The 23,937-nt window shown below is 40.9% G+C and overlaps 2 protein-coding genes and 1 pseudogene across 2 annotated transcripts; all 3 read left to right on the top strand.

Annotated features, from left to right (window-relative positions):
- Nucleotides 1-1,098: 1,098 nt before the first annotated feature.
- Nucleotides 1,099-2,164, top strand: LOC132140365 (C-X-C motif chemokine 11-6-like; annotated as a pseudogene).
- Nucleotides 2,165-4,695: 2,531 nt separating this feature from the next.
- On the top strand, nt 4,696-5,620 carry LOC132140367 (C-X-C motif chemokine 11-6-like). The gene is made up of 4 exons (XM_059549153.1): nt 4,696-4,834; nt 4,959-5,085; nt 5,197-5,286; nt 5,438-5,620. Exons 1-4 carry the CDS (start codon nt 4,777-4,779, stop codon nt 5,526-5,528), a joined length of 366 nt encoding a protein of 121 aa, XP_059405136.1. The 5' UTR covers nt 4,696-4,776; the 3' UTR covers nt 5,529-5,620.
- A 5,669-nt stretch (nt 5,621-11,289) lies between these two features.
- On the top strand, nt 11,290-11,869 carry LOC132140368 (C-X-C motif chemokine 11-6-like). Its single transcript, XM_059549154.1, has 3 exons — nt 11,290-11,413; nt 11,538-11,664; nt 11,776-11,869. Exons 1-3 carry the CDS (start codon nt 11,356-11,358, stop codon nt 11,867-11,869), a joined length of 279 nt encoding a protein of 92 aa, XP_059405137.1. The 5' UTR covers nt 11,290-11,355.
- The last annotated feature ends 12,068 nt before the right edge of the window (nt 11,870-23,937 follow it).

The following is a 23,937-nucleotide window of genomic DNA, read 5'->3' on the forward strand; positions in this document are numbered from 1 at the left end:
CATATTACATGCTTAATGTAACTTAATAAGCAAGTACATCTAATGAAGTACTGTATAACATTCAGTGGCAAAAATGTAAAAACTATAATATAAAAGAAACTTTATATAACGTGTAAACACACACAAAAAATTACATCAGTAGCAAAGGTATTTTTGTTTAAATTACACACAGTATTAAACAGATGTTAAAAAAAAATAAAATATTATATCAACAGAACTTTACATAAAGGTTTAAGTATAAGCAAAAAATTCGATTTTTTGCAATCATGCATTTATTTAAATTGTGGCAGTAAATCCACTCATTATCTTTTTAGAGTATAAGCTAAGAAGACAATGCAAACATTTTTATTTTTTCACTGGTTGTTATTGACTTGTGGTGTTAGAACTATGATCGCTGGGTTACTACACTGAAAATGTTCTTTAATAATGAACCAGCATCTAATACTCTGATGCTAAGCAGGGTTGAGACTGAGGACTTGTTTGGCAATACATTGCAAGAAAAAATCTTTAGAAAAATGGATATCACTCTGATAGGGATGTTGGTGGTTGAGGGGAGTGGGTGATTAAGAATGATATAAAACTTGACTATTGAGAAAGCTGATTTCAGTAAGGCCACATTTACATACAATTGGTAAACAGTCAAATTAAACAAACTTCACAGTAATTGTTGGTTGTTACTTGGGTGCCTATCACTGAGTACTTGACAGTAATTACCTGCACAGATTACTTTGAAACAGTGGTTCATTATCATTAAAATTATTGAAAAAGATTATCATTTTCTATATTTGTGTATTATTATCTTAATTTATACACAACATGTATACAACAGATTGCCATGTGTTTAAAAACAGACAATAAAAGCCATGAAATTCAGTCAGTTTAAAAAGTTTTGCAGTGTTTTAGCCTAATATCTACTAGTACTCCCACTATATTCTAGTCTAATTAAGCAATATATCCTTCCTCATTCATGGAAAGTTACAAACAGGGTCCCCTAAGTCGAGGCTTCTCTCCATGAGGGTTCAGGACAGTGTTTCCGTGTAATCGCAATTAAAATAAGAAAAAAGAGAGGATGCTGGAGTACTGAAACCTAAAAAGAGAACTAAGACTGAGGGGAAACCCTGATCCTACAGTATTTAAATGAACTCCTGAAGTCCTTCAGTCATAGTCTCACTGACCTAGACATAACACAAGCACAGTTCAACGAGAACAAGAAGACAATGAAGACTATTGCAGCTTTTGTTCTTCTCATCTGCCTGATCGCTGTAGGGGTGAAAGGTGAGTTTGAGCTCTTTTGAGAGATTGCCGATCAAGAGCATTCAGTATATCTTCAGAATGTACATTTGTTTATGGTCATGTTTGCAGTTAATAGACTCTAATGAAATATCTGACATTCCTCTTCCAGGACAGGACAGGTCTTCAAAGGGCAGGTGCTTCTGTGCAGACAAAGGTGCAAACATGGTTTTAGTCAAGAACATCGAGAAGGTTGAAATCATCCCTCCAAGTCCATCTTGTCGCAAACATGAGATAATGTAAGCACAACCTACATTTGTATACAATCATTTATTTTCATTTACAGTTAATCTGTCAACTGTAAAACAAACCCAAGTAAGATTTAGCTGACTGATTTTTATTCTTTCATAGTGTCACTCTGAAGAATGGCGCAGGACGGAAATGCATGAATCCAGAGTCAAAATTCACTCAAAATGTCATCATAAAGGCTCTTGAAAAGAGGTGAGAATATCTTTAAACATATTTACTCATGTTTCACATACACATTCAATGCCAAGATGTAGATTTGTGTGGCAGAGAACAATTCAAAAAGAATGAATTAATGGATTAATGGGAAATTAAACTAATTTGAACCTATTTCTGATCTTCACAGAAGCCAGTAGACAGCTCCACACAGTACAACTGCCTCTGTGCCTCTGAAGAACACCATGACTTCATCATCAGCACCAACATCCTTCAAATGACTTCAGATGAAATAATATTCTGCCTCATAAGTTGGTGTTCAGTTTAGAAAAAAAAAAAAAACATACAAAGAACAACTTTAAACCTTAACTTATTTCCTAATGTCTAAGCTGACTAAATTATTTTTATCTGACCACTGGGTTGTTTCAACGCTATCTCACGACCAATTTGTATGTATTTTACAGGGTGGGTAATTCGTCTAGACCCCAGAGACGGGTAGGTTTAGGGACGGGGTTAGGTGTATGTCATTCGTACAAATTCATACGAATTGTGCAACTCGTAAAATATGTACAAACTGCCATGAGATCAGACTGGTTGTTTTTAAAAACTTTTTCACAAATGTGTCATATGTACAGTCTTTTTACAATTTGCTTTATGATTGTATTTTCATTGTCCACAAAGATGTGTCAAATAAAGCTTTTATATCTATAAAATAAGCATATATGTCTATCTATCTGCCTATCTATCTATCTATCTATCTATCTATCTATCTATCTATCTATCTATCTATCTATCTATCTATTTATCTATCTAAGAAACTATTTTTATTCACCAAGGATGTGAGATTGATAAAATGTTTTTATTCATTTATAAAAGAATCCTGAAAAAAGTATCACAGGGTTCAATAAATATTAAGCAGCACAACTTTTTCCAACACTGATGATAAATCAGCATATTAGAATGATTTCTGAAGGATCATGTGACACTGAAGACTGGAGAAATGGTTGATCACAATTCAGCTTAGCATCACAGGAAAAAATAAAAATAAAATTCTATATATATAAATACAGCCTAAGTGAGCATAAGAGGTTATTCAAAAAACATTCCAAGTCGTATTTCTATAGAAGTAATTATACCAGTCTTATATGTTTTCCCATATTGATGACATTTGATAGTGTCAGTATTTCCAAATTTCCATAAATCACTGTTTTTATCGAAGATTTCAAAATAGAACATGCAATGCAAATTAAAAGGGTAGTGAAAACCAATAACGACTGACCTCTATTAAGCTCTATTTAAAAAAACAAAAAACATTTGGTCTGTGTAGTTTGTGGTTTACATCACCACACTGTGATTCAGCTGTCTGCACAATGTCACAGAACAACAGCTGTGCAATGTGTACAATAGTTCAATTATCAAGAAATCATTACTGAATGATGTACATTTCAGATAATATTTTGCAGTGCAGGGGTTCATTGAAACAGTGACTGCCTATATCAAAATGTGCAATGATGATGTGACAGTCACCAAGACCATCAACACATGTGCATATCAAAACACGTGGATGACAGAAGAACTTCGTGGGCTGTTAAAGGCCAGAGATGAAGCATTCAGATCAGGAGATAAAGCAGCCCTCAAAACAGCAAGAGCCAATCTGTCCTGTGGCATCAAAAATGCAAAACGGTCATATGCTCAAAAAAACCAACAATCACTTCACAGACAGCAGAGACACACAGAGCCTGTGGCAAGCCATTCAGATCATCACTGACTACAAGCCCCCGCCACAGGGCTGCGATAATGACACATCCCTCTCAGATGCACTCAACAACTTTCACTCACGGTTTGACATGCTGAATGACACACCTGCACAAAAAACTGCTCATAGCTCCCAATGACCAGGTGCTCTGTCTGTCTCCACCCGATGTTAGGAAGATTCTCCCACGCAAGGCTGCGGGCTGCGAGTCCTGACAACATACCTGTATGTGTACTGAAAGACTGCTGCATAGCTGACAGATGTCCTAACAGATATCTTCAACATCTTGCTTAGCCAGGCAGTCATCCCCACATGTCTCAAATTTACAGCAATCATAGCAGAACCAAAGAAATCACCTGTGTCCTGTCTAAATGACTAGCATCCCATAGCACTAAATCCAATCATGATAAAGTGCTTTGAGATGTAAGTCATGCACAACATCAAAACCAGCTTCCCCAACATACTCGATCCGCTTCAGTTTGCATACCGTCCAAACTATTCTACAGACGATGCAATTTCCTCCTCCCTCCACCTGGATCTTACCCACCTAGAAAATAAAGACTCCTATGTTAGAATGCTGTTCATCTACTTCAGCTCAGCATTCAACACAATAATCCCACAACAGCTCATTTATGAACTAAACCTGTTGGGCATAAATACCTCCCTCTGTAATTGGATCCTGGACTTTCTAACTGGAACACCTCAGGAATGAGTCTGGTTTGGACTTTAATGGCAGCATTCAGTCAGGACTGAATGCATTTAAATTTTTGGTTGTAACATGGGTACATGTCACTGTGTATCTGTATTTTACCGGCACAGATTGTGTTAATAAATAGTTTAATGTGTATTTCTATATTTCTGTGAATTGTTACCTTACTTTATACGCAAAAATGTAAACAACAGATGGTCACATGCTTAAAAAAGACAATAAAAGCCAAATTCAATCAATTAAATATTTTGAAAACAACTGAAAAGTCCCAAGAGTTTTCACTTTCAATGTTTTAGTAGTACTTCCACCAAATCATAATTCACAAAGATATTCCAGTCTAATTAAGCAATATATCCTTCCTCATTCATGGAAAGTTACAAACAGGGTGCCCTCAAAACAAACAGGCTTCTCTCCATGAGGGTAAAGGACAGTGTTTCCGAGAAATCACAATAAAAAAAAAGAAAAAAATAGAGGACGCTGGAGTACTGAAACCTAAAAAGAGAACTAAGACTGAGGGGAAACCCTGATCCTACAGTATTTAAATGAACTCCTGAAGTCCTTCAGTCATAGTCTCACTGACCTAGACATAACACAAGCACAGTTCAACGAGAGCAAGAAGACAATGAAGACTATTGCAGCTTTTGTTCTTCTCATCTGCCTGATCGCTGTAGGGGTGAAAGGTGAGTTTGAGCTCTGAGAGATTACCGATCAAGAGCATTCAGTATATCTTCAGAATGTACATTTGTTTATGGTCATGTTTGCAGTTAATAGACTCTAATGAAATATCTGACATTCCTCTTCCAGGACAGGACAGGTCTTCAAAGGGCAGGTGCTTCTGTGCAGACAAAGGTGCAAACATGGTTTTAGTCAAGAACATCGAGAAGGTTGAAATCATTCCTCCAAGTCCATCTTGTCGCAAACATGAGATAATGTAAGCACAACCTACATTTGTATACAATCATTTATTTTATTTTCAATTAATCTGTCAACTGTAAAACAAACCCAAGTAAGATTTAGCTCACTGATTTTTATTATTTCATAGTGTCACTCTGAAGAATGGCGCAGGACGGAAATGCATGAATCCAGAGTCAAAATTCACTCAAAATGTCATCATAAAGGCTCTTGAAAAGAGGTGAGAATATCTTTAAACATATTTACTCATGCTTCAGATACACATTCAATGCAAAGATGTAGATTTGTGCGGCAGAGAGCAATTCAAAAAGAATGACTTAATAGATTAATGGGAAATTAAACTAATTTGAACCTATTTCTGATCTTCACAGAAGCCAGCAGACAGCTCCACACAGTACAACTGCCTCTGTGCCTCTGAAGAACACCATGACTTCATCATCAGCACCAACATCCTTCAAATGACTTCAGATGAAATAATATTCTGCCTCATAATTCATAAGTTCAATTTACAAAAAAAAAAAATCCTTTAAAACTAAAAATATTTCCTATTGTCTAAGCTGACTAAATTATTTTTTATCTGACCACTGGGTGGTTTACACAAACTTTTACACAAATGTGTCATATGTATACAGTCTTTTTATAATTTGCTTTATGATTGTATTTTCATTATCTATAATGATGTGTCAAATAAAACTTTTATATCTATAAACTATGTCTCCTAAACTCTTTCAGAGTAGTTATTGCATTCTGACATTCTGAGTAAAATGCATAAGATAATCCATTTTAAATAAGCAATAGTCTTCTGAAACACAAGGTCTGGGACGTGAAAACTAATGTTGATTGCCACTGCACTTGATAAATCAATCAACTGAAAATGACATCAAGCTACATTTCCATTCCACATATTGAATTAAAACGAATTAATTAAATCTAGACTTCCAATTGTGATCAGAAGAAGCGGTTATAAAAAAGCCTAAAATGTCTTTAACATGGGAACGTCTGCTCTGCTTATTGTTAGTTGCGTCATCATCGATGGAAGAAAGAGTTTAAACAAATGAGTCTCTCTTGAAAAAGTAAGAGAGAAGGAAGTGATGGAATATAGTGTAAGAATTTCAATGAGAGAAAGTGCGGGAAACACCTCTCTCAAATATGCAACAGTTCCTTGATTTCTCGAGAAACAGACAATACAAACATGCACGGGCATCTTCGAGACGCCACACAGAGTGGAGGCGCAGGAAACGCCTCTCTCGCATATGTTATCAGTTCCTTCTCATCCCCTTGCTTACCCATCCTCCCTCCACTTGGTCATGTTTGGTGTCATTTGAATTGTCTCAGGGCGACTGGTACAATGGCCTCAATCTTAACAATTAGACTAAAAGATAATACAGATCCTAATAGCCAAAATATATTTTGCTTACTGTAATGGAAGTCCCTTTTCCCAGGGTCCTCCATAGCCCCTTTCACACTGCCATTCCGGCAAATACACGGGTAAAGTGTTCCGGCAATTGTTCCCGGGTCGCTAGATTTTGCACTTTCACACTGCCAGTGATTACCCGGGATATGTGCGTGCTTTCACACACAACCCGTAAAGATCCCGTAACGACACGTGACATCAGGGCGTGACATGTAATCTACGAGTCGAAAACGCTAGGCACGTTATACTTTCACTGAAGCAAGCAAACGATCTCGGCGTCAGCTCGGAAAGTGAGGAACTAACAGATCAGGCACGGAGTTTGCAGGGGGGGCAGGGGGAGCATTGCCCCCCCTGGTGGCTGAAACGGGAAATTGCATTTTTTTAATACATTGTTTTTAAAATATATTTATTATAAATATTTTAAATAACACAAAACAATTAAATTGTGGTAGGTAATACATCTGATTTTATATACTGCTTTAGTAAAAAAAAAATAATAAATCATGGCTCTGGGTCATGTGACAAGTGGCGATTCTCAGCTAGTATGTAATAGCGTTGTAACGTTAGTTATCTTACACCAAAATATGGACATAAGAAGATTTTTAAAACGTCGAGCTCCAAATGACACAAATATTCAGTCATCGGGATCTACAACACAAACAATAGTAACCGATGATGACGAAATCCAAACAGACACTGCTGTGAAATTGGAGGGAACACCCAGCAGCTCTGGATCAGCAGGAGCAACCGTTAGCAGCAATCCTGACGTTCACTCCACGGCCACAGATGCGGTAGCTGCAGGTAACGTTAATACCAATAAAGACGATCTTGGAGAAAAACACGGCTGTCCCAAGCAACCTGCTCTGCCCCAATTCCCCTCAAAATGTTTTGGAAGTACAAAACGATCGTTTTCCACTTACTTCTATAAGAATTACCCTTGGCTTGAGTATTCCGTTAGAAATGATTCAGTCTACTGTTTTGCTTGTCACCATTTCCAGACTGAAAGCTGCATTGAGGACACATTTAGAAAGGGCATGAGTGACTGGAAAAAACTGAGCAGTAAACTAGAGAAACATGGGAAAAGCCAGGCCCATCTGAACTGTATGATTAAGTGGAATAACTTCCAAGCAGCCAGCTCATCTTCAAATGGATCTATTGCAGCTAAACTTTCTGAAAGCCATAAAACTACAGTAGAAAAGAACAGAGGTTATCTATGCAAAGTAGTTGATGTTGTGAGGCTACTGTCTAAACTTGGATTGCCCTTTCGTGGACACAAGGAGGGAGAAGAGTCAGATTCGCGTGGCAATTTCCTCGAGGTTTGCAGCTTTTTATCGAAATATGATGATGATTTTGAAAACATTCAATCCAATTATTTTCAAAACGAAATAACTGACATCTGTGCACACATGCTTTACAACAACATTGCCGAAAAAGTGCAGGAAACTGGCTTTTTCTCCATAATTGCGGACGAGGCCAGGTCCTCCAAAACTGAGCAGCTGTCAGTGTGCATACGATATGCAGAGGAATTGGAAATCAAGGAGCGTTTTTTGTGTTTCATGGACTGTTCTGCATCTCGCAACGCGGCTGGGATTGTGGAGGCCATCTACAAAGGGCTTGATATGTGTGGTGTTAAAAACATCCCAATTGTGGCACAGAGTTATGACGGTGCATACGTCATGTCAGGTCATGTGTCTGGTGTGCAGCAGCGCATCAAAGAGACTCACCCATACGCAGCCTACATACACTGCTTAGCGCACAAATTAAATTTAGTGCTTGTGGAGTGCTGTTCCGTGAACCGATGTGTGAAATCATTCCTGAGCATTATTAACAATGTGTATTCACTGTTTTCGGAACCGTCAAACCACCAGAGATTTATTGAACTCCAAAAATCCTTGAACGTGAAAGTAACTGAAGTAGTTCAGCCCAGTGACACGAGATGGGCATGCAAGTAGAGATGTGTGAAATCAGTGAAAAGTCACTACTCTGCGATTATGGAGTGTTTGAGAGAAATTAGTGAAGAGGGAGAGAAGTGGTCAGCGCAAGCCAGTGGTATCCATGACTTCATGTCGAAAATGTCATTCATTACAAGCCTTGTTGTGTTTGAGGAGCTACTGCGTGTGATCCACGTTACGCACAAGGCACTACAGTCATCCAACTGCACACTGTCCGAAGCTGCAGCCCTTACTGACAGCCTGAAAGCACACTTCGTGTCTAAAAGGCAGGCAGACTCCTGGAGCGATGTGTGGAAGTCAGTCAAACAGTTCTGCCTGGACAACAACATCGCCGTGCCCGAAGAAAACACCGATCGTCAGATTCATGTCTCCGCAGGCAAGATGAAGCGTGTTTCAAATCAGCCAACCTCCCTTGATGGTTTCTTGATTACCAGTACTTTAGGGCAAAGGGAAACAACCCACGAAGAAACAGCAGAGAGTCCTGGCTATCAGCAGAAACTATATTTCCCCGTGCTGGACACTCTCATCAATGAGCTGGAAAGGAGGTTCTCCGGAGAGTCCATGGAGCTTGCACGCGCGTGTGCAACCTCCGGAGAGTCCATGGAGCTTGCACGCGCGTGTGCCGCAGTTTTGACATGCGACGAAAATAGAATTGATCCACTGTTACAAAAATACACTCCTCTGGCACTAAAAGTTAACCCCCTTCTTGTTGCAGCCGAGATGAAGCTTGTCAAAGCCTCTGCTAACTACATTACAGCAGTCCATTACAATAGTCCAGTCTTGAGGTAATGAATACATGAACTAGCTTTTCTGCAGGTAACCTGTTCCGTAGCTTGGTAGTGTTTCTAAGATGAAAGAATGCTGTTTTTGTAACGTGGGATACTACTTTCAAAACAAAAGTTGCTGTCTAATATTACATCCAAATTTGTGACTGTAGAGGAAGTAATAGTAGCTATATCCATCTAGATGAAAATTTTAATCTGATAGATGCTGTGTACTATGAGATTCTGTGTCTTATCCTAATTGAATAGGAGACAATTATTGGTCATCCAGTGTTTAAATTTTTTAACACAACTCTATCCACCTTTTTCCTGACATAAAAATGGGCGCTGCCATTTGTAAATATGGGTAAAGCTTCCGGTCTCATTTGTGTCCAGCTATTTTTAGCTGTACAAAACAGTTAGTTTTGCTGCTTGATATTGACAATTGATGTGTCCTATCATATTATTTTAATCTGTTACCTTAATTAAGAACACACTGGTTTGTACTGCAAACGGTTTAATGGTTAAAAGTTTCATCTGGTCTTGTTGAAATGTATAGTTGGGTATTATCTACATAACAATGGAAAACTAATCACATATTTTCTAATAATATTACCAAGGGACAACATGTATATTGAAAATAGCAGAGGGCCTAAGACAGATCCTTGCAGCACTCCATGCTTAACTGGTGTTAACTGATAATACCAGCATGCATTGCGCATACATAATAAAAATATGTAGCAGTCAAAGTGACATTTCCAGATTTCACAAAAAGTGTTATTTTTTTCAGTTTCAGTTTTGCTTTTCATCAGCATGATTGTGCTCAATCATTAGCTTAGACTTCAACACAATGTCTGATTAAGATGCTATATAAAGAGAAGGGTAGTGAAAACACTTGATAACATTCCAGAGGAATTTCAGTGAATACAAAAAAGTTTTGTCTAATGACCTGATTTGCAATTTGTTTATGTATTGAACTATTTGCTGTGTATTTTAACATTAGATCTCTGATTATTCACTGAATTTCATCATTAGAAAATTTTCATAACTGAAATATTTAATAATCTGCAAACATTTCTTGCTTTATGCTAAGTGTTGTACATATCATACAAATACATGACAAAACCCATTTTGACTAGAAACCTTTCCTAAAGTTTTGGTTTATGCCAAGCAAGTCTTATTTGAAAAACATGACCCAGGAGTGTTTAGACAAAAACTATTCAATTATATAAGGACAAATACCTCACACACATTATTGCCCAATATATGTCATCATCTTTTTACCATCAGATGTAACAAATATTGTTTAGACTAGCTTGAAAATAAAGAGGTATTGAAAACAACAGACCATCTTCCACAGAAAACACATGTTTTGTCCCACATCCTTGTTTGTGGTTTCTTAATGCCTCCATAAATAAATTAAACATCCACATGCACAAAAGCAAAAACAAAAGATCCCAGCCACACTTTGTGATGATGGAGATAGATCATTATTATTATTTTATTAATTTCACAAACCAAAAATGACAGTAACAGATCTTGTGTTAAATAGATAAAGGTAAATGTTTAGAACTTGCTAGAAAAACATCAACTTTTGTTACTTGGGTGCCTGTCACTGTGTACTGTACAGTATTTACCTGCACAGGTTACTTTGAAACAGTGGGTCATTATCATTAAAATTATTGAAAAAGATAATGTTAATAAATAGGTTCAGTGTGCATTTTCTATATTTGTGTATTATTATCTTAATTTATACACAACATGTATACAACAGATTGTCTTGTGTATAAAAACAGACAATAAAAGCCATGAAATTCAATCAGTTAACTATGTTTTTCAGTGTTTTAACCTAATATCTACTAGTATTCCCACTATATTCCAGTCTAATTAAGCAATATATCCTTCCTCATTCATGGAAAGTTACAAACAGGGTGCCCTAAGTCGAGGCTTCTCTCCATGAGGGTTCAGGACAGTGTTTCCGAGAAATCGCAATTAAAAAAAGAAAAAAGAGCGGATGCTGGAGTACTGAAACCTAAAAAGGGAACTAAGACTGAGGGGAAACCCTGATCCTACAGTATTTAAATGAACTCCTGAAGTCCTTCAGTCATAGTCTCACTGACCTAGACATAACACAAGCACAGTTCAACGAGAGCAAGAAGACAATGAAGACTATTGCAGCTTTTGTTCTTCTCATCTGCCTGATCGCTGTAGGGGTGAAAGGTGAGTTTGAGCTCTGAGAGATTACCGATCAAGAGCATTCAGTATATCTTCAGAATGTACATTTGTTTATGGTCATGTTTGCAGTTAATAGACTCTAATGAAATATCTGACATTCCTCTTCCAGGACAGGACAGGTCTTCAAAGGGCAGGTGCTTCTGTGCAGACAAAGGTGCAAACATGGTTTTAGTCAAGAACATCGAGAAGGTTGAAATCATTCCTCCAAGTCCATCTTGTCGCAAACATGAGATTATGTAAGCACAACCTACATTTGTATACAATCATTTATTTTGTTTTCAATTAATCTGTCAACTGTAAAACAAACCCAAGTAAGATTTAGCTCACTGATTTTTATTATTTCATAGTGTCACTCTGAAGAATGGCGCAGGACGGAAATGCATGAATCCAGAGTCAAAATTCACTCAAAATGTCATCATTAAGGCTCTTGAAAAGAGGTGAGAATATCTTTAAACATATTTACTCATGTTTCACATACACATGCAATGCAAAGATGTAGATTTGTGCGGCAGAGAGCAATTCAAAAAGAATGAATTCATAGATTAATGGGAAATGAACCTAATCTGAACCTATTTCTGATCTTCACAGAAGCCAGTAGACAGCTCCACACAGTACAACTGCCTCTGTGCCTCTGAAGAACACCATGACTTCATCATCAGCACCAACATCCTTCAAATGACTTCAGATGAAATAATATTCTGCCTCATAATTCATAAGTTCAATTTACAAAAAAAAAATCCTTTAAAACTAAAAATATTTCCTATTGTCTAAGCTGACTAAATTATTTTTTATCTGACCACTGGGTGGTTTACACAAACTTTTACACAAATGTGTCATATGTATACAGTCTTTTTATAATTTGCTTTATGATTGTATTTTCATTATCTATAATGATGTGTCAAATAAAACTTTTATATCTATAAACTATGTCTCCTAAACTCTTTCAGAGTAGTTATTGCATTCTGACATTCTGAGTAAAATGCATAAGATAATCCATTTTAAATAAGCAATAGTCTTCTGAAACACAAGGTCTGGGACGTGAAAACTAATGTTGATTGCCACTGCACTTGATAAATCAATCAACTGAAAATGACATCAAGCTACATTTCCATTCCACATAAAAAATAAAACAAATCTAGACAGCTTCTTCCAACTGTGATCAGAAGAAGCTGTTATTTAAAAAAAGACTTAAACGTCTTATCAAAATTATCTATCTATCTATCTATCTATCTATCTATCTATCTATATACATACACTGCTGTTCAGAGGTTTTGGATCAGTAAGGTTTTTAATATTTTTCAAAGAAGTCTCTTATTCTCATGTAGGCTGCATATATTTGATCCAAAAACATAAAAACGTCACAGGTTACGAATGTAACCATGGTTCCCTGAGAGGGAACGAGACACTGCGTCCTATGAGGGGACACTATGGGGAACACCTCGTCGTGACCCGTGTCTGAAGCATACTTTGAAAAACGCCAACGTGTTTGGCCGGCGACAGCCTCTGACGTCACTACCAGCGCAACTATAAATACACGCCCGTAGGACCCGTCACTTATCTTCTTCGTGAAGCTTGCGTCCAAAGCAAGGCAGGGAGCTAGAGGACGCAGTGTCTCGTTCCCTCTCAGGGAACCATGGTTACATTCGTAACCTAAGACGTTCCCTGTTAAGGGAACTTCGAACTGCGTCCTCTGAGGGGACACTATGGGGAACAGTATACCCACGCCGCCATGCTGAGGGGAGTGCAGACCAGAATCATGGCAAACACTAAGTACCAACTCTACCACTTCACCGGGAGTCGCCCCTGGGATGGTTTGACGGCTGTCTATGACATTATCCCTTACGGCCAAAGGCCTAAGTTACATACCCAACTTACCTGTAGGGCCCTGGCCCGGGGTAGAGCTGAAGGCTTGGAATCACAAAAGATTCCTTTAAAGGGATACGGCTAAGAACCTAGCACTTTCTTCTACCAAGTCTTGCCTGTCACACAGGGGCTACTGCTAGCTTTCGCAAAAACTTGCCGAAAGAGCTGTCCCAACAGTACTCCAGTAGCGGCGCCCTGTTCTAGATAGGTATCAGAGGATACCTAGGTGGAGTGGTGCCCAAGATGAATGGGGCTTTAACCGACTCAAGAAAGGGCACGAAGCAGCCGCGCGAAGCCCTTACCATATAGGATTTTAGAAAGAACGCAGAGTACTAGCATGCGAACTTACCACAGTGTGGATTTCAGAAAGTGTGCAAAGACTTCACGTGCACACTTACCATAACATGGATTTACAAATACTGTTCTAAGGAGGGGCTCTCGTGGAACTCTGATAGAGCAGCTCGTAGATGGAATGGCCCGGGAGCAGAGCAATTGGAGGACGGAACGTACAGATGAAGCCTCGGCCACACCTGTACCATGGCGTCCAGCCCCCAATGGAGCTGGATGAGTCAGAGGAAGCCAGAGGGGATAGTGCGATGCTCTCTCGAGCCGCAAAACCGATCCACTCAAGTCTGGCCAACCTCTCCAACTCTGCTTCAACACCTTGGTGCGAAGGCGCCATTCCCCGAGCCTCAGCCCCTGCCTCAGCAGGATGTCTGCTCTCACAGTGCGTCTCAAACAGTATGTAGTACTGGAGCGCTCTGAAAGAACCGAGAATCAGTCTCCCATGAGAAGAGGACTCTGAGCTCTGAGCAGCATGCTCATAGGCGACCCTTTCAGAAAAGGGGAGCGCTGCTAAACTACCGCGAGAATTGCCCACACAGCCCCCCATGTTGAGGGGCGATGCTTGAGGTGTATAACAAATACACACCGGTTGGATGAAGCCCAAGGAACCCCGGGACTAATCATCTCATGAAAGGGAATGAAGCGGAGCGCGTAACCCTTACCGTACAGGATTTCAGAAAGTGCGCAGAGTCTTGCGTGCAGACTTACCACTTTACGTGGATTTCAGAAAGTGCGCAGAGTCTTGCGTGCACACTTACCACTTACGTGGATCAGACGCGCGCAGTGCGCAAAGCGTTAACGTGCACACTGACCACCATGTGGTTTTGAGAAAGTACACAGGCTTAGCGTGTGTACTGAAAGGTTACCTGACAACCACAGTATGTGGGAGCTCACATTCAGAGAGACCTGTGAAGCCTGCTACCTGATAACCACAATATGTGGGAGTTCACAAACAGAGAGGCCTAGAGAGGCCTACTACCTGTTACCAGATAACCACCTCAAGTGGAAACTGAAAGTAATATGGAACTCGACTCCAGGGAGGCCTGGTGAGGCCTACTACCTGACAACCACAAACCGTGGGAGCTCGCTTTTTAGTGGAAACGCACAGCATGTGGGAGCTAAATCTCCAGGGAGGCCTGGTGAGGCCTACTATCTGGCAACCACAGTATGTGGGAGCTCGCCTTCAGCCACAATATGCTATTTAGTGGAAACGCACAGTATGTGGGAGCTAAATCTCCAGGGAGGCCTGGTGAGGCCCACTACCTGACAACCACAGAATGTGGGAGCTCACCATCAGAGAGGCCTGATGAAGCCTACTATCTGATAACCACAATATGTGGGAGTCCACCCAGCCCCTCATGTTGAGGGAAGCGATGCTTGAGGTGTATAACAAATACACACTGGTTGAATGAAGCCCATGGAACCCAGGGCTAATCATCTTAAGAAAGGGAACGAAGCGGAGCGCGTAACCCCTACCGTACAGGATTTCAGAAAGTGCGCAAAATCTTGCGTGCACACTTACCACTTACGTGGATTTCAGAAAGTTCGCAGAGTCTTGCGTGCACACTTACCACTTACGTGGATTTCAGACAGTGTGCAAAGTGCTTAGCGTGTGTACAAAAAGGTTCCTAAGCATCGCAGAGGTGCTGGATCGCACGGGAGAGGCAAGCTCCTACCCTCAATCGAGGGGAGCATCACCTGAGGCAGTAAATACAGAAGAATTCCGTAACTACCACCTCCCCAGATGCGCCAAGCGGCCAGGCGGCCCCTCAGGGTGACCTGGCCGGACATCCATGAAATTCCCCACAGTGCTGTGCCAGTTCTGACGATCAGCCAGGCTCCTCGGGAGGGGGTGTGGGATGGACAACCGCAGAGCGCTTGCCCCCCACACGCGGGTCCGACTCCGCGGTGGGTGTCGCGCCCCGGGGGGGCGGAACTCACGCAGTGCGGCCGCCTGCCGAAAGCCTGTGATCTTGGCCACCTAATACCTAGAGCATTGTAAGGGAAACTCACAGAGTTTGTTAGTAGACATATAATCACCAGCAACATAACACCCATAAGCAGGTAAAGCAAGGGTTACGTACTCACCCACCCTCCTGTACTGGAGTCCCGCTTGCGGGGCGCCCCCTTCTGGTCCGGACCGTCAGTAAGGCGGTTACTATGAACACAGAACCAACCAAAGAATCATAGGTCCAGGACAGGAGACTGTTATGTGAGAAACTTTCCACCTAACCTCGATCAGGTGGAGGGCTGGTGGCTACAGGGGAATTAGGCAAGGGAGGATAAAACAGAAGTTAAAACAGAGGTTAAAAACATCCGGAGCTACTAGGTATCGCTCTGATCCGGGCGAGGACGCTGCCTCGTCTGAATCACATATCTCAGACCCTGCTTACCTCTCCATGACCCGCGATTCCTCTTGCCCCTGCCTTTAGGTGGGGGAGGAGCACGAGCCGCGACACTAGCCTTCTGCGCCCGTCTCTGATCCTCAGATCGAGATGGGCCAGGACCCCTTTGTTGTTCGGGCTCGGACCTGGACCTTTCGCCTGTATCCAGGTCCTTCAGCAGGCCAGCCTGGTAAGCCTGAAGCACTGCCATCGTGTGCAACGAAGCCACAGCCTGACCTGCTGCCGCATATGATTTGCCATTTAAGCGGGATGTATTCAGGAGGGGCTTAGATGGCAAAGAGGGAGATTTAAGAGGGAGATTTAAGAGAGGACGTTTCCCCCACAGAGAGATAGCTAGCCAGCATCTCTTCTACAGGGGGCATCGTCACAAAGCCGTTTTCGTGCATGCCTTCGATATCAGCATAACTCGTATGCTGAAACCGATGGATGCAAGAGGAAAACGGCCTCTTCCATTCCTTTTCGACTTCTGCATGTAAGTCAGGCAAGAATGGAAGGCTCACCTGGTCTGGAGGACTATGGTCAGACAAATAACGTTCATCGAGGCCACCTTCCATGGCAAGACTAATTTTGCCGTGACGCGATCCATAACCTCTAACAGCTCCCCATACGCAGGGCAGGAGGATTGAGAAGGCTCATCCTCAGCTTCTTCGCCACTCTCAGACATCTCCTGTTCTTCCTGGGTAAAACCCAGCAGAGCACTAACTTCAGTGCCAGAATGGGTTAATGACAACGCATCTTCCTTCCGAAGTTCACTCTCGTTTGCCGCCGGAGAGTGTGAAAGGAAAAAGTCCCTCTCTACACTCCTCAGCGAGATCCACCTGTGATCCCCACGAGCTCATTCTCCTCCGTGCTTCGGCAACAGTGGGTCCTGAGCCGCGGGATCCAGATGGCTGTCCCTCTTTCCTCGAAAAGAGAGACAAACAAGAGAGGAGCTTTTTCACAGGAAAACGCTCGCAGTGCACGCAGATTGCCCGCTCGAGGACATCGCGCGCGTGCTCTTCGCCCAAACAAGAGATGCAAAGAGTGTGTGTCATCAGGTGTCAAATAACACTGACATGGATGCACACACTGTTTAAACGCCTTGCTAGTGGATGCCATGACAACAATAATAGATCGCTCTTACCGTTTTGGTCGTTTCATACAAAACAGTCAATGAAGACGAAGAAGATAAGTGACGGGTCCTACGGGAGCGTATTTATAGTTGTGCTGGTAGTGACGTCAGAGGCTGTCGCTGACCAACACGTTGGCCTTTTTCAAAGTATGCTTCAGACACGGGTCACGACGAGGTGTTCCCCATAGTGTCCCCTCAGAGGACACAGTTTGAAGTTCCCTTGACAGGGAACTGTAATGTTGTGAAATATTATTGTAATTTAAAATAGTATGTGAATTTTCTGATGTATGTATTCATTAGTATGACGCAAAGCTAAATTTTCAGTATATTTTTCAGTTTCACATGATCCTTCAGAAATCATTCTTATATGCTGATTTTTTTTTTTTTTTTTTAACCTGTGGCATTGTAATCAGGATTTTTGATGAATACAAGGTTAAAAAGAACAGCATTTAAATAGCAAAATAGAAATCTTTTGTAACAATATTTCTTCTGTAAATAATAAACTTCTGTATAAAAGTTTTGGGGCAGTTTTTTTTTTAAAGAAAATATTTTTATTCACAAAGGGTGTGAGATCATTCATCAAAGAATCCTGAAATAAGTATCACATGGTTCCAAAAAATATTAAGAAGCACAACTGTTTCCAACACTGATGATAAATCAGCATGAATGATTTCTGAAGTATCATGTGACACCGAAGACTGGAGAAATGGTTGATCACAATTCAGCTTAGATTCACAGGAAAAATTATATTTATATTTAAACAGGAAAGAGTTCACTTAAAGGTGCAATAGGTGATTGTCTTCAGAAACATTTTTTGTTATACTGGTTGAAATTCTCTTCTCATCCCGATAGCAATCATTAAGTTAAGTGGTTTAAATTTATATATCTGTATTTGAAAGTGAAAGTGAAAGTGACGTGACATACGGCCAAGTATGGTGACCCATACTCAGAATTCGTGCTCTGTTTTTAACCCATCCAAAGGGCACACACACAGCAGTGAACACACACACTGTGAACACACACCCGGAGCAGTGGGCAGCCATTTATGCTGCGGCGCCCGGGGAGCAGTTGGGGGTTCGGTGCCTTGCTCAAGGGCACCTAAGTCATGGTGTTGAAGTCCATGACTTAGGTGAAATTCAGCCAAGTATGGTGACCCATACTCAGAATTCGTGCTCTGCATTTAACCCATCCAAACTGCACACACACACAGAGCAGTGAACACACACACCATACCTGCAAACTCAGAAGGACTGAAAAAGGTGACAGATTTTTCAGTAAAGTAAAGGCTTTTCAGTAAAGGCTTTTATCGACAATTACATGACATTTATGCAAAGAGTCAGTATTTGCAGTGTTGGCCCTTCTTTTTCAGGACCTCTGCAATTCAACTGGGCATGCTCTCAATCAACTTCTGGGCCAAATCCTGACTGATAGCAACCCATTCTTTCATAATCACTTCTTGGAGTTTGTCAGAATTAGTGGGTTTTTGTTTGTCCACCCGCCTCTTGAGGATTGACCACAAATTCTCAATGGGATTAAGATCTGGGGAGTTTCCAGGCCATGGACCCAAAATTTCAACATTCTGGTCCCCGAACGACTTAGTTATCACTTTTGCCTTATGGCACAGTGCTCCATCGTGCAGGAAAATGCATTGTTCTTCACCAAACTGTTGTTGGATTGTTGGAAGAAGTTGTTGTTGGAGGGTGTTTTGGTACCATTCTTTATTCATGGCTGTGTTTTTGGGCAGAATTGTGAGTGAGCCTACTCCCTTGGATGAGAAGCAACCCCACACATGAATGGTGTCAGGATGCTTTATTGTTGGCATGACACAGGACTGATGGTAGCGCTCATCTTTTCTTCTCCGGACAAGCCTTTTTCCAGAGGCCCCAAACAATCGGAAAGGGGCTTCATCGGAGAATATGACTTTGCCCCAGTCCTCAGCAGTCCATTCACTATACTTTCTGCAGAAGATCAATCTGTCATGGATGTTTTTTTTTGTAGAGAAGTGGCTTCTTTGCTGCCGTTCTTGACACCAGGCCATCTTCCAAAAGTCTTCGCCTCACTGTGCATGCAGATGCGCTCACACCTGACTCTGACACCACAAGCTCTGCACTGGTGGCACTCCGATCCCGCAGCTGAATCCTCTCTAGGAGACGATCCTTGCGTTGCTGGACTTTCTTGGACGCCCTGAAGCCTTCTTTACAAGAATTGAACCTCTTTCCTTGAAGTTCTTGATGATCCTATAAATTGTTGATTTAGGTGCAATCTTAGTAGCCACAATATCCTTGCCTGTGAAGCCATTTTTATGCAACGCAATGATAGCTGCATGCGTTTCTTTGCAGGTCACCATGGTTAACAATGGAAGAACAATGATTCTAACCCAATCAGCCTGACATAATGATCTCCAGCCTTGTGCTCGTCAACATTCTCACCCGAGTTAACAAGACGATTACTGAAATGATCTCAGCAGGTCCTTTAATGACAGCAATGAAATGTAGTGGAAAGGTTTTTTTGGGATTAAATTAATTTTCATGGCAAAGAAGGACTATGCAATTCATCTGATCACTCTTCATAACATTCTGGAGTATATGCAAATTGCTATTATAAAAACTTAAGCAGCAACTTTTCCAATTTCCAATATTTATGTAATTCTCAAAACTTTTGGCCACGACTGTAGTTCAAAGAAGACGCTGCTGTTATCTTGACTGTGATTGGCCAAATGACTCGCGTGCTGTATCACCAAAGATGTTTGTGAAAAAGACCGCAGTAGGGAAGACCGCAGAAGACCCCCCTCCCCCGTCAAAAAAACTCTTCGGATCTACACGATTCACGTGGATGACATTTTCCCATTCAAAACGGCGATTTTCGGCGAAAAGCGACTAGTTTGCAGGTATGACACACACACACTGTGAACACACACCCGGAGCAGTGGGCAGCCATTTATGCTGCGGCGCCCCGGGGAGCAGTGGGGGGTTCGATGCCTTGCTCAAGGGCACCTAAGTCGTGGTATTGAGGGTGGAGAGAGCACTGTACATGCACTCCCCCCACCCACAATTCCTGCCGGCCCGAGACTTGAACTCACAACCTTTCGATTGCGAGTCCGACTCTCTAACCATAAGGCCACGACTTCCCTAAAGTCATATTTATATATTCTGTGGAAGACGTAGGACCAAGAAATGTACGTCCAATCAAAACGCTTGGTCCGTGCGTTTTAATTCGCTTTTCTAACTGCCTGTCAATGTATGTATCTGCATACCTATGCACACCATGTTCGCGCAGACAGAATACATCATTAGCCCATTCATGCACACTGTGCAGACAGAGCTAGAATGGCAGACAAACGTCTTCCTTCCTGGTATTGTAGTACTTTTAAAGTTGTCTTGCTGGTGAATGACACATGATGTATCCCAGCGGTACCCAATTCCAGTGCTCGCGCACATATTTTGCATGTCTCGCTTAGTTAACACACACAAGATTCAGATGACCAACTCGAGCTACGTCAAATGAACTGTGTTCCAATCGATATGATCCCTGTGATTGTTGCTCCCTAATCCCTGAGCAGGGGATTATTTCACTTCGGAACATGGATTGGAATTGGGAACCACTGATGTAGCCTTTTGTAGTAATGTTGTCTCAGGTATTCTGGTCTGGAAATGCGTTCAGGGGGCGTGGCTTTTGACGGTGATTGCAGGGAGAGCGGGACATTCGCTTTCAGTGCTATCAGGCTAGTGTTAGCATTTTCCAAGATCTCCTATTGCCCATTTAAATGGTAATATTTCACAATACTGCATTTTTTCTGTTTTTGATCAAATAAATACAGGCTTAGTGAGCATAAGGGAGTTATTTAAAAAGCATTTAAAATCGTATTGATCCCAAACAGTGTATATTCTCAGTATACTGATATGCATGTAGAATTAAAAACAGGGTTCGAAATGACTTGGGACTCTTGGGGGGTCCCCTAAAATTTTATTAATTAGCAAACAAATGTATGATAAAAAAAAGAGAGAGGTAATCGAAGCCCTTGCCCCGCTGCAAATATGTAGATACTTACATCCCCGGCCCACACATATAGACACAGAGCAAAATGAAATTCTGAAAAACTATCTATCACTTCTTCTTGCTTTACAACTCCTTCCAATACTTCCAGAAAACAATTTCACCTGATGATTTGAGTAGAGATTGGGGTAATTTTGTATGGCAGGCCTAGTGCGTCTGCATAGAAAATAATAAACAAAGTACAAGCATATATAAATGCAATAGAGCAAAAATACATGTGAAATAAAGCAGTGCTTTTGGTTTTTCAGGTAAATTAACTGTATTAAGTTACAGAAATCGAATAATCAAATGTAAAATAACACTGCATTCAATGTATACATTAAATATGATTCATATAATAAATACAGTTCATCTTTAGCTACAAAAGTGTATTTTCTCTTTCTCTTTTGTTGTTTGATTAACTTTGGTGACACAAACAGCTGCAGGTATATTGGGTTGCTGTCCCTTTAAGATGAATGCATGTACAGGTCCTTCTCAAAAAATTAGCATATTGTGATAAAGTTCATTATTTTCCATAATGTAATGATACAAATTAAACTTTCATATATTTTAGATTCATTGCACACCAACTGAAATATTTCAGGTATTTTATTGTTTTAATACTGATGATTTTGGCATACAGCTCATGAAAACCCAAAATTCCTATCTCAAAAGATTTGCATATCATGAAAAGGTTCTCTGAATGAGCTATTAACCTAATCATCTGAATCAACTAATTAACTCTAAACACCTGCAAAAGATTCCTGAGGCTTTTAAAAACTCCCAGCCTGGTTCATTACTCAAAACCGCAATCATGGGTAAGACTGCCGACCTGACTGCTGTCCAGAAGGCCATCATTGACACCCTCAAGCGAGAGGGTAAGACACAGAAAGAAATTTCTGAACGAATAGGCTGTTCCCAGAGTGCTGTATCAAGGCACCTCAGTGGGAAGTCTGTGGGAAGGAAAAAGTGTGGCAAAAAATGCTGCACAACGAGAATAGGTGACCGGACTCTGAGGAAGATTGTGGAGAAGGATCGATTCCAGACCTTGGGGGACCTGTCTGGAGTAGAAACATCCAGAGCCACCGTGTACAGGCGTGTGCAGGAAATGGGCTACAGAGAAGCAGCACTGGACCGTTGCTCAGTGGTCCAAAGTACTTTTTTCGGATGAAAGCAAATTTTGCATGTCATTTGGAAATCAAGGTGCCAGAGTCTGGAGGAAGACTGGGGAGAAGGAAATGCCAAAATGCCTGAAGTCTAGTGTCAGGTACCCACAGTCAGTGATGGTCTGGGGTGCCATGTCAGCTGCTGGGGTTGGTCCACTGTGTTTTATCAAGGGCAGGGTCAATGCAGCTAGTTATCAGGAGATTTTGGAGCACTTCATGCTTCCATCTGCTGAAAAGCTTTATGGAGATGAAGTTTTCGTTTTTCAGCACGACCTGGCACCTGCTCACAGTGCCAAAACCACTGGTAAATGGTTTACTGACCACGGTATTACTGTGCTCAATAGGCCTGCCAACTCTCCTGACCTGAACCCCATAGAGAATCTGCATGTGGGATATTGTGAAGAGAAAGTTGAGAGACGCAAGACCCAATACTCTGGATGAGCTTAAGGCCGCTATCGAAGCATCCAGGTCCTCCATAACACCTCAGCAGTGCCACAGGCTGATTGCCTCCATGCAAAAGGATTCCCGACCAAGTATTGAGTGCATAACTGAACATAATTATTTGAAGGTTGACTTTTTTTGTATTAAAAACACTTTTCTTTTATTGGTCGGATGAAATATGCAAATTTTTTGAGATAGGAATTTTGGGTTTTCATGAGCTGTATGCCAAAATCATCAGTATTAAAACAATAAAAGACCTGAAATATTTCAGTTGGTGTGCAATGAATCTAAAATATATGAAAGTTTAATTTTTATCATTACATTATGGAAAATAATGAAATTTATCACAATATGCTAATTTTTTGAGAAGGACCTGTATATAATACCGGTAATGACACGCATCCGTTTTCTTAGGCTACAGCATATTTCGTTCTGTATTGACAGGAAGTTTTTTAAAGCAGAATTTGATGATAATTTGATGCAGTTGCAGATACTATAGAGAGTAAAAGAAACACTAGGCGGGAGGCGCCGAAAAGCGCGCTGTTTTTGCATCCCTGATATCTACAATTTCCCCCAACAACAGCCATGTTATCACATAAGCACAATTTACCCTTGAAAAAAGTCGGTGATCTTTCCTTTTCCTCTTTTTCTCTCCATGTGCAGGATGCTAAATTAAGAAAAATTAATATTAGCTTCCTAGATTGCTTACCAAGTTCTCATGTGCAGTCATGCTCAAATCACATTCACTTTAATCAACTCACAGACTTGAATTAAGTCCTGGTTATCTTTCGTAATCACTGACTGGACAAATCTCGGTTAGGTTGTTAAGCTAGCTTTGAATAACTAGTCTAGCTGCTAGGTCTGCTGTTAGCTGGCAGATCATTTGGCTTCATACACATAAGTTACAGTGAGCAAGAAACGTTGACAAACGTACTCTTCTACATTTCACTGGGTATCTCTAGTTAATGCAACTTTTGATATACGAACTCGAACTTTTATTTTATATTTTACTATAAACAATTATGGAGATATGAACACAATCGAAGCACTTACAGGATTTTCATTCAGGATTTCACTCTTTATGATGTCTCTTTTTGCCGCGTTCATCTAGTACGTGTCTGCGGGAGCATCTCAACAATCTGTGAC

The sequence above is a fragment of the Carassius carassius genome, chromosome 5, assembly GCF_963082965.1.
Source record: "Carassius carassius chromosome 5, fCarCar2.1, whole genome shotgun sequence".
Classification (NCBI taxonomy): Eukaryota; Metazoa; Chordata; class Actinopteri; order Cypriniformes; family Cyprinidae; genus Carassius; species Carassius carassius.

Coding starts and splice junctions, on each gene's coding strand:
- LOC132140368 (XM_059549154.1), top strand. CDS start 11,356: ATGAAGACTATTGCAGCTTTTGTTCTTCTCATCTGCCTGATCGCTGTA. Junction 11,414..11,537: donor GATCGCTGTAGGGGTGAAAG/GTGAGTTTGAGC, acceptor TTCCTCTTCCAG/GACAGGACAGGTCTTCAAAG. Junction 11,665..11,775: donor TGTCGCAAACATGAGATTAT/GTAAGCACAACC, acceptor ATTATTTCATAG/TGTCACTCTGAAGAATGGCG.
- LOC132140367 (XM_059549153.1), top strand. CDS start 4,777: ATGAAGACTATTGCAGCTTTTGTTCTTCTCATCTGCCTGATCGCTGTA. Junction 4,835..4,958: donor GATCGCTGTAGGGGTGAAAG/GTGAGTTTGAGC, acceptor TTCCTCTTCCAG/GACAGGACAGGTCTTCAAAG. Junction 5,086..5,196: donor TGTCGCAAACATGAGATAAT/GTAAGCACAACC, acceptor ATTATTTCATAG/TGTCACTCTGAAGAATGGCG.